The sequence below is a fragment of the Cimex lectularius genome, unplaced genomic scaffold (assembly GCF_000648675.2).
Source record: "Cimex lectularius strain Harlan isolate CLEC.00 unplaced genomic scaffold, Clec_2.1 scaffold2, whole genome shotgun sequence".
Taxonomy (NCBI): domain Eukaryota; kingdom Metazoa; phylum Arthropoda; class Insecta; order Hemiptera; family Cimicidae; genus Cimex; species Cimex lectularius.
In genome coordinates this window covers 3,953,107-3,970,331 of record NW_019394219.1, presented here as the reverse complement: position 1 = coordinate 3,970,331, position 17,225 = coordinate 3,953,107, and the positions used below count along the sequence as shown (strand labels likewise).

The window sequence follows — 17,225 nt, the reverse complement described above, 5'->3', positions numbered from 1 at the left end:
CGTTTTAATATATTTTAATGAAACATGGAGAAGGTATAGAATGTACATAAAAATTATAAACATTTACTGATTCAAAACTTAACAATAACAAGTGCAAAAAATTACTTAGTAATAGGCAATGTGGTTGGCCAATGTGGTTCATGGTGGGAAACACTTTAGAAATTGTTGATAATTACATAATTGTGACTTTTAGTAAATAGAATTTTAGTGTTTTCTATTATCAGCCACCGTGCTGGTCCTGTACTTGGGCAACCTATCGCCTTGCAACGAGTACTGCAGCGTGGTTCCCGAATGACTGGTAAGAACGTCGACCTGCCCTGATGGATTGTGAACTGGACCAGTGCCGATCGGTTCACTCTCTTCCCTAAAATCATAATTAAGTTAAGCTTTAAGAATACTTGTAAATAGTAATTGTGACCTATTTCATGAACTAAGTATATCAATACAATGCACAAGTTGTTTAGTAAAGCCGTATCTTTTAATAATACAGCGTAACTATTAAGCCATAAATAACTATTATAACTTAGAAAAATGACATTTTTAAATTACTTACTTAACAACTCTGTATCCGTTTTCGTCAGCAACATAATGGACAGTCCTTTTAAAATATCCATCTGAATAGGAGTAGAGTCCTGTGAGCTTAAGTCCATCTCTGGTCTCTTGTCGAACTTGGGAATTATCGTTGATGCCATCGGCTACGGAGGACTGAAAAGAGTATTTGGCGCTTTCAGCCTGTTTTTTGAAAAGTTCGTCTTGTGAAGTTAGCACTGGGGCAGGAGGATTGTCGCGTACGGCATGGTCGACAGGGGATTCGAAGTTCTGCCTGATCCTCTGGGGCCGTCTTCTACGAGGTTGTTCATCAGCAGTCTTGAATGTATCTACCTGTTGGTTCTGCACGAAAGTCTGCTGAGTCGGCCTGAGCTGACCAAAGGATTGAGACTCAGGAGTCTGCACGAATGACGGCGATACCTGCTGAGCCGAAGGTTGTATTCTTTGGAAAATCTGAGTGTGTTCCGTTTGAGGAGGAAGGAAAGTCTCTACTCTTTGACTAGGCGTAGGCTGGTGGTTAAACGTTTGCGAGGGTACGTTTTGGAAAAATTGAGCTGGTTCGTTTTTCGGTGTGTCCAATTGCATGAAGGGCGGTGGTGGAGGAGGAAGAAAGTGTGCCGGTTCGTTGATCGGCTGGGAAGGCCTGAACGGCTCAGAGTTTCGGGTTGGTACGTTCAAGCCAAAATTTTGCTGAGGTTGGTTTTGAGTACTGAATACCTTTTGGCCGAAAGCTTCTTCTCTAGGTAGCTGTTGAAAAACCATTTCTGCAGGGTGGACCTCCCCGTTAAACCTCTGCTGATTCGCTTTAGCGATCGATTTTCTAAAATCATCCTGAGCTTTGACAAAAAGTCTTTGCTCCTCCGTCAGCTGAGGGCTGGTCCGACTGGGAGGCGTATATTGGCTATTTGTTATAACAAATCCTTTTTGGTTGTTAGGCAGGTCGGTCAACTCTCTGTACGTGACTTCTGGTTGGCTAGGTCCATTTGAAAACAAAGAAGGGAATCCGAAAAGCGACCTTCCAGTCTCCTGGCACAGCACTTGGTAGCCTAAACTTGCAATCTACAAAAATCAATGAAAAGTTACAAAATGCATACACCATAGGAAAACAAGTTTAAACCTAGGAATGAAATAACTCTTGGTGAAAGTTTTTATAAATAGCCCTAGTCCATTCTAGTTAATATATGACCCAAAACTTCTTACACTTAATCGAAAGGTTCTTAAATTATATAAATATGCTAAGCACCGTTTACTTTCTCTTGCTAAAAGGAATTTAATTGTCTTCTGATTAATACAACGGTTGTAAGATCAATATAGATGTATGTACATGTATCCATGCTCATTTCTGCACATATACTCTGCCTCCATTATACTTATTAACCTTAGTGAAATTTAATGAAAATTTTAATATCAAGTAAAGCTTTGTCTATAAGCTCTTAGTATTTAAATAAAGAGTTCTACTGTTATCAGCTTCAGAAGTTATGAAGTTAATTTTTTACTAACAATCAAAAAATCGTTGTTTTTTTTAAATAGGTATTAAAAATTTTGATTATTATGAAAAATTAATCTTGAAATAAATCGATACGTGTCAATACCTAAATAAAGTATATACGAGAAAAGAAAACTCACAGTCAGAAGGAAAATGTACGGCTTCATGGTGAAAACTGACCATTGTCCGCCGTCCTAGACAAAATTTAAGCTTTTCTCGTTCAATTGGTAGGGGAAGGAATGTCCCAATGGATTTTCGACCCACTAAGTGCTTTTCACTATTAACATGTAAACAATTTCGAAATGCCACTTTCTTCCTTTGGTTCATCTGGTGGAAAAACGTAAGAAAAATTGAAATTAAGTAAGGAGTTGAACACAATATTAATAGGTAACGAATCCATAATAATTTGGTAGCTTGCACTTCATTTTTGAAAGTATCCCAGTGACTGAAATCAATTTTTTGAATCAAGTATGGATCTCAATTTAGTGATTGGTCACTTTTCGCAGCAGACACGATAGACTACTCAAAAACATAAAACCTTTTGGAAAAAAAATCGATGTTCAAGATTTTCATTACACATTGGCGATTTCGAATAAAGTACAAGAACGGTCTTTCACAATATTTTAGAACCAGAATAAGTTGCTGACCAGTATTTTCAGCTATGTTCAATCTACCGAAGCAACCTTAGCTTTCTATATTTTTATAATTTTACTTTCTAGATCAAAATCATAAAAAAAACTGCTTGTCATAATAATATTTATATGTTGTTAAACAGTAGTTTGGCACATTGAAATTATATTATTCCAGTCAGAGAAATCTCGTTGAACAGTGTGATTTATTCTTTAGGTTTAGTTGTCACGAACGTATGACCTGGTTAGGAGAGTTTGATACCACTTTTACAAATTGGGTCATCTAATGTATACCGATTTCATGGCAGGTGATAGTTTTGATACTAAGGATAGTATTACTAATCCATAGCGCTTTGTTGAACCCTGAGATGACAAAGCGCAATAAAGGTGAAGTGTACTGCCGAAAAAATTAGATATCCTTAGTATTACTCCTGAGAGGGTTATACAGATATTCATTAGTGTACCATTACGGTAACAGATCATATAGCAAGTTAGCCCAAGATACAATTATTTTATGCTTGTGGAATCTATTGTACACTGCGTGTAAAGGCTCATGTGGATTAATGATGGAAACTACGCAAACTAAAAACAAGGAATCGGGTGTTTTGGTTTTGACCTTTGTCTTGCGTGTTCAGGTTTAATGAAGATACACACATATATTATACATACACATGTGTGTGTCTTAGGTAGTATCGGGGTATGTTGCACTCGACAATCCCAGTTATTTTAAAGTTATAGTAAAACAAAAATATTTGATCTGCATGATCATGATTATATCAACATGGTACACAAATAATTCCTATCTAAGAGCTTTCTTGGTTCTCTATTCAGTGTACATTGAGTACTATTATGACGATATTTTAATCCACACATATGCAGACGACAACCAACCCAGCCCTTCAGAAACCTCCCGTCTCTATTCTTTGGAAGAAAAGTTCAAGAAATCGGGGATTAAAATTAACGAAACCAAATCCCAGGAAAAATATTTATTTTCCACCGTATTTCTTCCAATTTACTACATCTCTGTTCCTTTTTAGGCAGTTTTATTTGCTCACCGATGTCCGATGTTTCACTTAAAAATACACCTTGCTTTGTCACCGTCAGATGTTTCAAGACTTTTTAGAAAACAGACAATAAGCAATAAGGATATTTTATTAGTTTTGAAGAATGGTATATATCATAGTAAACATAGCACAGGTAATAGACTTTGGGATTTTTCAATTTGGCTTTTTTTTGGAATTTTTTTACTCTTTTGACGGGACTGATACAATCCAAGTTTCAGTGAAAATATTGATTTTTGTACAAATCGGAGGATGGTCAGTCTATTGCAGGAATGTAGAGTGCGAACGTTACTGATGTGAAATGAACATGGACTAAGCTGTTTTCATAATGCGTTTTGTTTTTACCAAAATGAAACTCAGAAGCATTGATGCCAAGCCTTTCTTTTCTTTTTTGACTTTGTTGGCCAGTTATTAGTTTTATGGTAGGTTTGTTGAAGTTCGATTTGAATAATGAGAGTCTTTCTTTTTTTTTCTTATCACTTTTAGACGATGTTTTTATTTTTACGCATTATAATGTAATCTGCGGATTTAAGTGACTACATTATGACTATGTGTGCACGTTTGTATATATAAATTATCCTCCTTTCTTGCTTATCTGTATCCTAACAAGATTTTTTTAATATAAAAAATGGGTTGAAACATTTAAAAAAAATGGCTGGATATAGAAAAATATAAATTATATATTTGGTTTATAAAGTTTATATTGAACGTCTGCTTCAGCGGGTTTTTTCTTGTTCCCTTTTGAATAAAGCGTCTTGTTCGTGAAGCTCAGCTTCTTCAGGGGAATCCTCTCCTCCCTGAAAGATAAAAATAAACACAAGTTAAAATAAATTCAAACAAGAAAATAAATTTAAACATGAGTCATAAAAGAGGGATACATTTGCGCAATGTGGAATGTAAAGATAAGGCAAAAAGTTTATTCTGGTAAAATATCCCTGAGGTTTTTTTACCTTAATAAAACATTCTAGTTATTATCACTGTTCTTAATTTTTCAACTTACTTAATAACCCTGTACCCCTGGTGGTCTGCGGTGTAGACCACTTTGACCCAGACGTGTCCATCGGAGTACTCGTACTTTCCTTGAACCTGAGATCCCCTTTTTACCTCGGCCCTCGACTGGCTGAAACCTCTCGATGGGTCCGATACTTCGGATTTGAACCAGTAGCTCAACTGGAACGATCGAATCAATCAATCATCATAACGGTCTAATGATCGTGACATGTGATACCTCTCCATCGTGGGCTTTTGGGATTTTTCCTCCTCGAACGGTTCCACGTGGGAATTTATGTGACGCTTCCAAAGTTTCTCTCCAGAATAGCGCCACCAGAAAAAATACTTTCCACTGAAAAATGCCAATTAAAAAAAATTAATTAATCCCTTGATTGTGTGTTAATTTTCACAAATAAACGTATTTATAATGTCATTTATGACTTCGCTTTGTTCCAAATCTTTTTTTTTTTTGCAATTTCACAAGGTGATTAAATAAAAAATTATTCTAAAAATGTTATTTATTCAAATAATACTAAACTTAGCCAACAATAATTAATAGTTTTCAACCTGTTTACAGAGATTAATAATTACTGTTATCTATTTATATAGAAATAATAATCTATTATTGAATTAAGTTGCCTTTTCAAAATTCGGTCGACATTCTCGTATTCTCGTCAATTAATTAATGTGTTGTCTTACAACACTATTTTTTTCTCCTAGTCCCATTTAAAATTAATAATCTTACATAAATAACATCGTTTAGACGAAAATAAAACTATCGTGTTTATTGTATCCGCTCGAAAGTTAAAATTACAATATACAACTAACATAACTCAAACAAGAACATCATTAAAAAAAAAAAAATAGCCGAACGTCGTGGGTTCGAATCCCGGTCGTGACACTGTCTTTTTCATTTCAGCCAATACCTTACATAAAGCCTAAGGATTAATTAATTGAAATAAGTTATTTGGTCAATCCGTTCACGAAGTATAATGGAATTATTAAAAACATTGATTATATTTTAGATTATAAATGCCAGCTCAACTGTTTGTCTTTAATCACATTTTTAAAGTAATTCATTTAAATTTATTTGATTGTTGTAAACAAAAACAGATTGAATTGAGCGCTCAATTTAAAGGTTAATCCAGAAATACTTCTTATTTACCCCTTTGGGTATAAAATTAATATTAATATTTCATTCAACAATTTTTTAGTCGATTATGTACTCTAAGAGGCTTTGAGTTAAATTATTATTAAATTTTCAACGAAAAAATCAAAAAATGATACATCAAAAACATATAGGTAAAAATCCATCAAGACCTTTTTTTAATGATCTTATCTAAGATATTCGACCAAAGAGATTATTTTGGAGAGTTTCTTTTCTTAATTTTCAATTACCATAAGACAATAGATAAATAACAGTAAAAAAATAACAATTAACAGATAAATCATTAAGAACTCAGCAATAGCAGGTATTGATAATAATTCGCAAACATGTGCAAATAAGAATAAATGAATATAACGATACATAACAATATAAAATGGGAGCAAACAACCATTCATTTACTATTAAATACCGAATAAATAAATACACAACCACAATGTTACCAATTCGAGGGAAAATACAGGACATGCACCTTACACCATTCAAATGTTTATGTTGCAGACCTTGGCTAATTCGAAATATATAATAACCATCATACGCTTCAGTCTGCCTCAACCTGAAAAGTTTCAACCCAAATTGAAAAGTTTCCCGATATCAAGTCCATATAGATTTTATAAACCTCTGTCTTTGTGCTGTATTTTTTCACAGGAGAATGACAAAATATTTGATAGTTACGTATCATCTTGGCGGGTTCTGGCGGTTGCTGATTTTTATTGGTTCAGACGCGTTTCTGTATTTCGCCATCATAAGCGTTTGGTGATTTCTGTGAAAAAACGCGTCTCTATCAATAAAAAGCAGCGAGAATAGGCAGACCTAGATGATAATTATCAAATAATAGGTTTATCCCTGACCAAAAGAGAAATCTCATATAATGACAAATGCACAAGATTCTCCCCTACTCCCCATCTTTCACAATAAAGGGCACATATCAGTCAAATATTATGCAAATAGGATCCGCAGATACCATGACGGTTCATAAGCGAGAGATCGTTCAAAAAAATGCTCTTTCCCTTATTCCACCTGGAAAAACCATGTTTTTTCGAATTCTGGAAATATAATACAATAATATTTCTCTATTGTAACTTCATCATATATTATTCATATATATTTATTTACTAGTTTTTTCTTTTTCTATTAGTATAAAAATTGAAAGCTTTGACTAAAATGTAATCACAACTGCTCTATGATAAAAACATTAAAACAACGGTTCATTGACTCTCATCAACCCTGGACTAGGTCGTCTGACAATTTTATATCTATAAGATAGGAAAGGGCTCACCTTGAATAAAATCTATCTAACAACTAGTTTTATTGTCGGCCTTGAATTATGTTGAGAATATGCTTTTTTTTAATGTCTTTGATATATTATCTTTTAAGGGAAAAAGTTAGTTATTTACGACGTATTTTATATACTTTAAGAACCACCTTATTTAACATTGTAGGCAATAAATAAATACCTTGTACATTATACCTTATTATCGTTAATATCCTGAAAAATTACGCAAATTAATTTTAAAAGATTATTCAAATATATACATATATATAACATAAATATATTATCATTATATAAATGCATTAATTAAATACAAAATGTTGTGATTTTTTGACAGAGAAAGCAATAAATAAGGAATATAAATATTTATTTTTAGAGTACAAACAGGGGTTCACGACCGATAAGTAACATTTATTTGTTCCTTTAAAAAAACCCTCAATGATAAAGCTAGGATTACATATTGTCTAATAAGGTAATTGATTTGTTCTTATTTATTAGTTGACGGATAATTTATTCGATCTGTTTTTATTAACTGAATTTAAAAATAAAGTAAACCATACAAGTAGATTGCCAACTGAAACAAAAATAGACAAGAATCAGTCTTTTATATTTTTGTTTGGGAATATTTTTCATATGGAATTTACAAATTAGAAGATTATTAATTACAAAGGAACATTGATATGACAAGAATTTTAGAAAAATGATCCATATAGGACACATCCGGCTTGTTTTGACTAATTTATGTGTTGTTGTTGACAGTCTTGGAAATTTCACATTTTCAGATAATGTCTGTACGCTCTTGTGATCATTAATTCGTTCGATAATGATTGTTTTAGTTTTTATGAGATTTTTTGTGTGCTCTGCGGCGTTATGAACTGCAATTTGATGGTTTGATCTGCCAGGCGCGCTGAAGCATTTCGGCATCTTCGGGGTTGGGTCTGATTATAAGTGATTTTTGTCAGAGTTGAAAAAATTGTGATAATTTGTAAATTGGCTTCTGTACGTATTTTTTTTTTTTTTTTGAGTGATTAGAAATACTTTGATTGAATATAAAAAAATATATTTTGCATTGTATAAATTCATTTTTTTCCACATCCTACATGTATTTGTTAAATGTAAACAATGTTTGTAAATCCCAGGCCCTGAAGATGATCTCAATAAAGATCGAAACGATAAAAATGTTTTTCTGAAACCTAAATCACACCAGACCGCATCTCACGATTTCTGAATAATTATAAAATTTGTTGTTTTTGTGTATTTTCTTTTGAGTCGTTTCAATACTTTCTAAACTGTATTGCCATACGTTTGTGGGGCTACAGGGTTTGTAGTTTGTTGGTTTTATTATCAATAGCTTATTGACTTCTTATTTGTATTGGATTTTCATTTTGCCCAGTGAATTTATCGCTTGTATTATCTGTAGAAACTTACATAACGAAACAATCAATAATATTATTTGATTCTCTGAGTTGTCTATTATTTTCACACTCTCTCTTTCTCTCTCTCTCTCTTTCTGTTATTTTTCATCTTTTCCTTTCTTTCTTGCGCCTCTGATTATCATACTTTCTCTCTCTCTCTCTCTCTCTCTCTCTCTCTCTCTCTCTCTCTCTCTCTCTCTTTCTCTCCTTTCTCTCTCTATTTGTCTCTTTTTCTCTCTCTTCCTCTCTCTCTCTCTCTCTCTCTCTCTCTCTCTCTCTCTCTCCCTCTCTCCCTCCCTCCCTCCCTCCCTCTCTCTCTCTCTTTCTATTCTCTCTTTCTTCCTCTCTCTCTCTTTTCTTTCACTTTCTCTTTGTCTCTCTCACCCTCTCGCTGCCTATGTATTCTCTCTTATTCTCCCTATATACTCTCCCTGTACTTACTCACTCAGTTCTCCCTTTCCCTTTCGCCTTCTGCCCCTATTCATTTCTGCGCGTTTTTTGTATGTGTTTTTATTTTCTAATTTTCTGCTTGTTCTTCTACTCATATTTTTTTAAATTCTCCTTTACCATCTATCTCTTTCTCTCCTCCTCATATATAAATAAATATTATAATTGTAATTACACGTTTAGTGTAAGAAAGGTCTTAGAGACCTAACATTTGCGTGTATTTTAATATATCCATCGTTATTAATCAACCCTTCTTCTCTCCCTCCATCACACACTCTTTCAATCTCTCTCTCTATATATATATATATTTTTTTTTACATATGTGTGTGTATCCATTTATCTATCTATCTATTTATCTATGTATCTATTTTTTTATCTTACTCTACATATATGCCCAGAAAAGTACACACAATATCTAGATATCTCTACTTATTAGATTATTTTCTACAATTGTTATCAATAAAAAGAACCCAACTATCAGGTGCAAAGGAGTACAAAATAAAATAAAAGGAAACCCTTCATCTCAACGCACAAAATCATTTTTCCAGAATTGTATGAGATAGTATGATGTCAGGTAATTCACATAGTACAAAATCTTTATAAATTATTTTAACTTGGCTGTCACTATAACAATACTGTTTGTCAATTGATTCAATAACGGGGCTTCAAAACACGTTCTCCGTTATAAAATTTCGAAATACGTTCTGAAACAATTGGGGCCATTTTCCTAATTAGAAGTCGTGATTCAATGCGGATTTAACTGACTAATTAAGAGGTTAAATAAAATAACGGTGTACCAGAGATAAAACCGAAATGATTGTGAATTATGAAATCTATTTCCATCTTGTTTACAACCAGTTTTATATTTACACGGAGTGATGCAACGTTATAGAACAAATGGTATATTCTGATAAGATAATTTTTTTAATGAAAAAGATTTTGATGCTATTTAATTTAAATTTAAAAAAATTAATAATGGGAAATGTGACTGTTTTCTGACGTTCAAATATTGCAGTCTTACTTGACCTCGAACACCCAACCTAGCAATACGGATCGTCCATCACCAATATTGTACACCTATATATAAATATTTGAAAACGGATTTAACAAAAAAAAAGTTTCCGCAATAAATACTTAACTAGGCTGATTTGAATGAAATCTAAGAGGAAAAATTGGGTCACGAGAATAAGCGCATGTGCAGAAGGTTATTCAGAAAATAATCTCTAGAAAGTCGGACCTGCCCTCGGCGGTCGTCACTTACACGAAAACGACGACTGTGGCACCGAGCGCGATGCCCGCTGATGATGGCGTCTCTGCCATCAGTTTTCTGAACCGTTTGAAAATCATCGCAGATCCCGAAGAGATGACGAGACCCGCCCGATTAACATCGAAAGGCCCAAACGTTTCTTACATCACTGGACAAGGCGACGTTCAGTACTGCCAACGATCCCTTCCAATTTCCCCCTAGTGACCTATTTTATTAAAAGTGGTCATTCCTGATAATATTTGATATGTACATCCAGATAAAAATGACTAACAGACATGTCCTGACTCCTCCAATAAAAATACCCATTTCTTCACTATTTATAATACGAGCAAGCTCTATTTGTGACTAGTGAATGGCTAAACTTTTGTTAAATCTAAAAACTACTTTAACCAATTAATTTTTTATATTTTATATAATTAAATATATATAATGATATATAATAACATTTATATACATAAGTTTTGTATATATAATAATATATATTCCAAATTATTAATTATTTATTCTTAATTAATTATTCTTTTTGTCTAAGGTTTGGTTGAGATGAGAAATTAATGTCACGAACGGGATGCGAACCCACGACATTCACACTAATTTTTCATCTCAACCAAAAACCTTAGATAAAAAGAATAATTGGAATTATTATACTTTTTACCTAAGGCTTTTGGTTAATCCATATTTGCTTAGTGGTCATAATTTACCTATTAATTATTACAATTAATTATGATTAAAGATGAAAAATTAATTATTGTCAGCCGAAAGTCGTGGGTTCGCATCCCGCTCGTGACACTAATTTTTCATCTCAACCAAAAACCTTAGATAAAAAGAATAATTGGAATTATTATTCTTTCTCTATTATTATTCTTTTATTCTCGACCAAAAACCTTAGATAAAAAGAANAATGTAATGTATATTATATAATATATATATTATATATATTTATTTATTTATCTGGCCAGCCTCACACTATATAAAATATATTTTATTAAATTCAGTTTTTTAAACACTCCAAATTGTAATTTTGGATAACATTCGTTGAACATTTTGTTAGTCTAATACGAATCTACTTATGGATTTAATTTTGACCGAGTCACTTGGTCCGAAGGATTTGAGAATGGATAATTTGATTCTTTGGTGGTTGGAACGCTTGGTTGAACTCCACAGTTCAATTACGAACGTCCACATTAGTTCAGTCATAAAGTACAAATGGGGCGTTCGGTTTTTGATGTTCATTTTGTTCAGTTATTCTCTTTAGAGTCGAGATCGGGGGGGGGGGTTGAAGAAAATCTTTTATAAAGTCCCAAATAGTAGACGACACTAATTGCTGAAAGAGGAGCAGATTTGTAGTAAATAGTAAGAAAGGTGACACTTCGGAGAATGAAAGTTGTTTGTTAAAGTTGTTTTGTTTCGTTAAGTACGATTTTCCATTTCTTGAACCATTTTTCCTAACAACATAAATGGTTCTCAAGATTTCTGAAAAATCACTACTGGGTCTGGATGTGCTGAAAAGATGGTTTCTTCTGTGAAGGAGGAATAAGGTATCTTTACCGATGCTGTAGATGTCGACAGTCTATACTAAAAATAGAATGGAACCAAACCCTTGTGGAATAGAAACTCTGCTTCGGTGTAGTGGCTGCTTCGTGTCACGGCTGGAAAATCATTGAATCACTGTTGGACTTTACAATGATGTCGCCTGAACCGGAATTGATGGGAAGGAATGATAGTGGAGCTACTTATAGCAACAAACTAGTGGGGTGATATGTTGTAGGTATAAGAGTGATGATTTTGACGTTTCGGAATGGGTTTTATGATAGGAAATTTCCATTGGATTGGAAAGTAAATAGTTCTAACAACTTCCAATTAGTTGTCCTTAGTTTTCCTAAAAACCTGAATTTACTTTACGTTGTTAATTGAAAAAATCGTGACGATTAATTCAAAATTTGTTCATGGTATAGATATTTAACACCTGGCCAAGTTAATGTTAAAACTTATTATTACATATTAATATCTCTTAAGGTTAATGTGTCTTAAATTTTTGTTGAACTTTACTTTTTTCAAATTCTTCATCTTCAAAACTACCCGAACACCGAGGCCAGCCGCTTGATTCCTAGTCAGCCGCAAGACGACTGAAAAGTCAAAGTTAATTCAATTAGCTGTAAAAAGTTACGAGGTGAACTCAACTAGATAAACTTTGACACTAATGAGTGGGGTAAAGTGTATTTAGTAAGTGACCGTTTTAAAAAATAAATGTATTAATATTTATTGTAAAAAAAGGTTAGACAACCATAATGAAAATTATATATTAAACTAATGATACAAAAATCCTCTAGAACTAGATCATAATTTAAAAAAATTAATGCGGTTGACTAAATCTCAAAAAGTTTAATTAAATAAATAATTAAAATAATTTAATGTTATTTAATTAAGACTTGATGTGTAATTTGCTTGATTTCTAATTTTAAGATTCACGGGAATCCAACGAACAGCCATTTAATTTATTAACAACTCGTTTGTTTTGTCTTTTCACAAAGAAAGCAACTTCAAATTGCTCGATTGTTAGTTGGAATTTTAGAACGTTTGCCATAATAGTGCAACAAAACGTTTTTAGTCCATTAGCCATACAAATGGAAAACAGAAAGTAGAAATAAAAAATCCAATTTATCCAATCAAATACAAAAACGTGAGTGTTTGCATTTGTTTGTGTTCGATGTTTTGTGAAATAATGAAATCATAAAATTTATGTTGTGTTATTTTAAAACCCTGGGAGTCTGGCTCAAGAAATATGCCAAGTATGAAGAACTGTTAAAAGCGATGTTTTCGGCCGCACCTGAGGGTTAGAACCTTGACTTAGTTATTCATGACTCTTTAAGGACATGGACTCCACCAATGCAAACTACTGATGATGTATGCTCACAAACTCTAAAAGGATTGATTACCATTCACCAAAAGTTTTTATAATTTAAACGGGTAAAATATAAAAAATTTTTTAGTTATAAATAAATAACAATAGTATAGCCATATAATAAATACAAATGATAAAACAAATAAATTATACCATGAGCATCATATAATATGTAAAAAGATAATGAATGTTTCATATTTATGTTTAGAAAATCATTGTAATACGGTTATTAATTCGGATGGCTTTAGTACAATTTTATTGACATTTAGCTGAAACATATTTTCAATTTTGGGAGTGTGAAAAGAGAGACATAAAAATAGAATGAGTAATTGGTTTCATGAGTGGAAAGGAGAAGAGTGAATAGAGATAGAAACATACAACAAAGAGAGGCATAGAGAGATTGAACCAATAAAACATTCCTAACATATATTAAGAGATTTATAAAAAAATGCTATTTTCTCTTAAACAATTCACTTTCTAACGTACCATAAACAGTTCAGAGTGAAAAAAGCACGTATCCTGCTAATAAAAACGATACAGGTGGGTTCCGACGCCAATTAGCCTGAACTGGGTTGAACGATAGAAATGTATTATTTGAAATCTATCTTTGGCTCTTTTCTATGGTGCCAGATTAGCAATAACCAGCAAATTGAAAGGCAAGGCACTTCGACTTTTAAAAATTAATGCGTTCCGCAACATCCTAGTCATCCGCGTCTTGCACAAGAAAAGAATTTTAAAAAACGAACATCATTGCGCATTATCTATTACCGTTATGTCGTATAATGTATTACGTTCTATGCATCTTACTAGAGGCCTTTTTCTTTTGATCAGTTGTGCAATATTTCAAAATTGCATCTCGTGAATTAATTTCCTAGAGCACTTTAAAGCTTTTTGCAATGTTGTTTGAACCGGATAAAAACAATAATAAAAAATATTTAAAAATCTGATCGATTGTTATTATTAGCCGTATTATTTCATCTTAACATTATCACAGAATAAACAAGTATTTGCCCAAACTTTGAAAATATCTTGCCTGTCAAACATACAACGTACCAAAAAGATAAACACTGAGGAAAAATCAATATTTAACAAATTCCATCTATAACATGTAAATTGAAGGAGAAAAAAGATGCAAAAAATGTTAACATCACTAGTAAGAATTATTTTCTACGGAAAGAATAAAAGTTGCTGGGGCGTCGGTGGCCGCAAGGTTTAGTCTTTGACACGGCGCTCATCACTGTAAGGTAAAGGTCCCGGGTTCGAATCCAGCGGCCCTGCATTCGAACCCGACATACTTACAAATGGGCTTTTTTTCAAAAACACCGGCACCCTGAGGGTTTATATGACCTCTGCTGTTGCGAACCCTCGTTAAAAAAAAAAATTCTATTTTTGGAATAACTATTTCATTTTTCTTTTATTGAATTACTATTTCAAACTACATGAGTGTGAAATTTTTTTAATGGTATGTCGTCAATATTTTTTCTAATTTACAAGCTGAAATTAAACTTCCCGATGATTTTCTGACCGAAGCGCAGCGAGAACATGCGAACTCAAACCACTGCATACAGCTATTCGAAAAAAAAAAACAGCGAAAAGGAACGGAACAGAATTATAAAAGGCAATCAGACGGGCACAACGGTTAAGGCGTTGAATCGGCAACTCTTCACTGCAAGGTTCCCGAGTTCAAAATCCGATTGTATGACCCTTAAAAAAAATCGCTATCAATAATTGAGTTTATATTTATTATTTTCTATATATACTATACCAAAAGCAGAGTCAACGACACAAAGAAAAGGAAACTTTAAAGGGTGGATCACCCAGGGAGAAATCAAACATGGCGCAACGATTCTCATAGAAACGGCGAAAACAAGCGGACCAGTATTATCAGAAATCAACTATTGCGAAACTACTAAAAATAAACTTGTTTCTATATCTCTTAGAGTAGAGTTTCTAGAAGAGAAAATATATTATTTTTATCGTATCAATCGTTGTTTTAATTTTATCTTGAAAAACGAAACCAAATCCTGACAGAGCTATGTAAAAAAATAAGACACAAGTATAGTGCGAAGTTTAGATTTTCTTCGACATTCTTATCGGTTTTTAAGGAATAAAAGAATTTTTGCGTTTTGCGTTATCAATAGTTGCTTTGATTTTTGTATTTGTTTTTCTGTTTTGATTCTAGTTTTAAACTAGGGTACAATTAAAATCCTAAAAAAATTAAATGTGTTATGGCGGCACAAAGGAAACGAAATAAGTATTCTTCAAAGTTTTGATAGTCTTACAGTTGATAAGCATTTTATTTATTTCTCAACTCAAAATTACTCATATTTAAGCCATTCTAACTAAGTACACAAGTACGTATTATTAATATAGGTGAGAAAAATTTCCATGGACGATTTTCTATTTTCCAACTTTTTTTTTATTTACAGACAGAGTTGGTTATGGCACGATTCAGACGGAAACAGCAAAAAAAAAGCGAACCAGTACCATTTATCAGAAACAATCACCCTATTGTCTAACTAATAAACATAATAAAATTACATGTTCCATCCAAAGCAACTTTTCTAAACAAATCTAAAAAAAAAGTTTTATTTTTGTCGTACCAATAATTAACTGGCATACACGCCGATATATTACACCAATCAAAACCCCACACAATTAAAAAGGAAAAGGACCTACGATCACAAAGACAGACTTGAATAAAAAAGCGACGCGTAATGCACCAACGTTACGCCAGAACCAACAATTAAATCAAACTATTAAACAATGCTAACCTGACAAACTATGAAGTTTGAAAACATAAGATCTTACGGTTGTCCAGCATTTTTCTAATTTACAGGCCAAAATTAAAATCAGTGAGAACAAACGGACCAGGATATACTTAAATGAAAGTATTTAAGAATAATATAAGTAAAAGGTTTTTAAGAGAAGTTCTTTCAGTGTTTCAAACACTTCCAAATTTACTGAAAGCAATGAGCAATGGCAAAACGATTCTAACGGAAACAACGAAAACAAGCGGACCAGGATACAGTTATAAGTAAATTATAAGTAGGGTAGGTGTTAAATGGTAGTATTTATAGGTTTTCATATTTACACATAGTAGTTGTTAATTGCAAAACGATCTGTCAGAAAAAGCGAAAACAAGCGGACCAGAATTATCAGATAAAATCGAACTATTAAGAAATTATACATGTTTTCACTCCTCTCTATGTTTATAAACAAGATAGTTATAACAATAACAACTTTGTTTTTATCGTAATAATGACAGATGATTTAGTTTTATTTATTGTGTCTGAGAAGATTAAACTTATATGAATAGAATTATGAATTATCAACCAATACATTATTATCATTGTACTTTTTACATTTTTTTATTTAGATTTCTACACACAATTTTGAAATTTAACTGTTATAAATACGTAATTAATAAAATGATATTAACAGTTTTATATGTTTGTATTTCAGGAGTTAAAGTCTACTTACATATTTCGTCAGATGCATACCCATAGCAGATCCTTAGTCGAATGGAAACTGAGTCGAGAGTTGGCGTCCTTCCTTCCGAAGAGAAGGCTCTCTCACACCACAGAAGGCTGAAACTTAAGTAGGAGTTAATTTTTCATGGGTGTTATTCCGAGCACACTGATCATGATGTCAATTCTATGATGCCATAACATAAATTATAAAATTTTGATACAATTTTTGCGAAAACGTGCTTGTAACGTATTTTATTTTATGTGTTTCAGCTATGTTACATAAAACGGATCCTAATTGCGAATAGTAGAAATATTATATTTTTCTAAATTAGTTGGAGATTACAATTCTTTTCGATTAAACACATAAATTGGCCAAATTTTATCCATCATTTCAAAAACAGATTTCTATTTTATCATGAAAGTTAGTACAGTTCTTTAAACTTCGAATATTTTTCTACTAAATAATTAAACAAAAATTACATTTTTTAATTAAGTTTAATTTTATGCAATATATTTTGTATAGATATAATATTTAGAAAATAAAATAATGAAGAGGAATTAACAATTT

At 32.4% G+C, this 17,225-nt stretch overlaps 2 protein-coding genes across 2 annotated transcripts; both read right to left on the bottom strand.

Moving 5' to 3' along the window:
* Nucleotides 1–47: 47 nt before the first annotated feature.
* Nucleotides 48–2,271, bottom strand: LOC106666830 (putative uncharacterized protein DDB_G0294196). The gene is made up of 3 exons (XM_014394310.2): nt 2,176–2,271; nt 554–1,608; nt 48–364 (listed from the first exon to the last, which is right to left on the bottom strand). Exons 1-3 carry the CDS (start codon nt 2,200–2,202, stop codon nt 205–207), a joined length of 1,242 nt encoding a protein of 413 aa, XP_014249796.1. The 5' UTR covers nt 2,203–2,271; the 3' UTR covers nt 48–204.
* A 2,114-nt stretch (nt 2,272–4,385) lies between these two features.
* LOC106666754 lies at nt 4,386–16,769 on the bottom strand. Its single transcript, XM_014394163.2, has 4 exons — nt 16,668–16,769; nt 4,954–5,067; nt 4,726–4,895; nt 4,386–4,522 (listed from the first exon to the last, which is right to left on the bottom strand). Exons 1-4 carry the CDS (start codon nt 16,689–16,691, stop codon nt 4,402–4,404), a joined length of 429 nt encoding a protein of 142 aa, XP_014249649.1. The 5' UTR covers nt 16,692–16,769; the 3' UTR covers nt 4,386–4,401.
* Between the last annotated feature and the right edge of the window lie 456 nt (nt 16,770–17,225).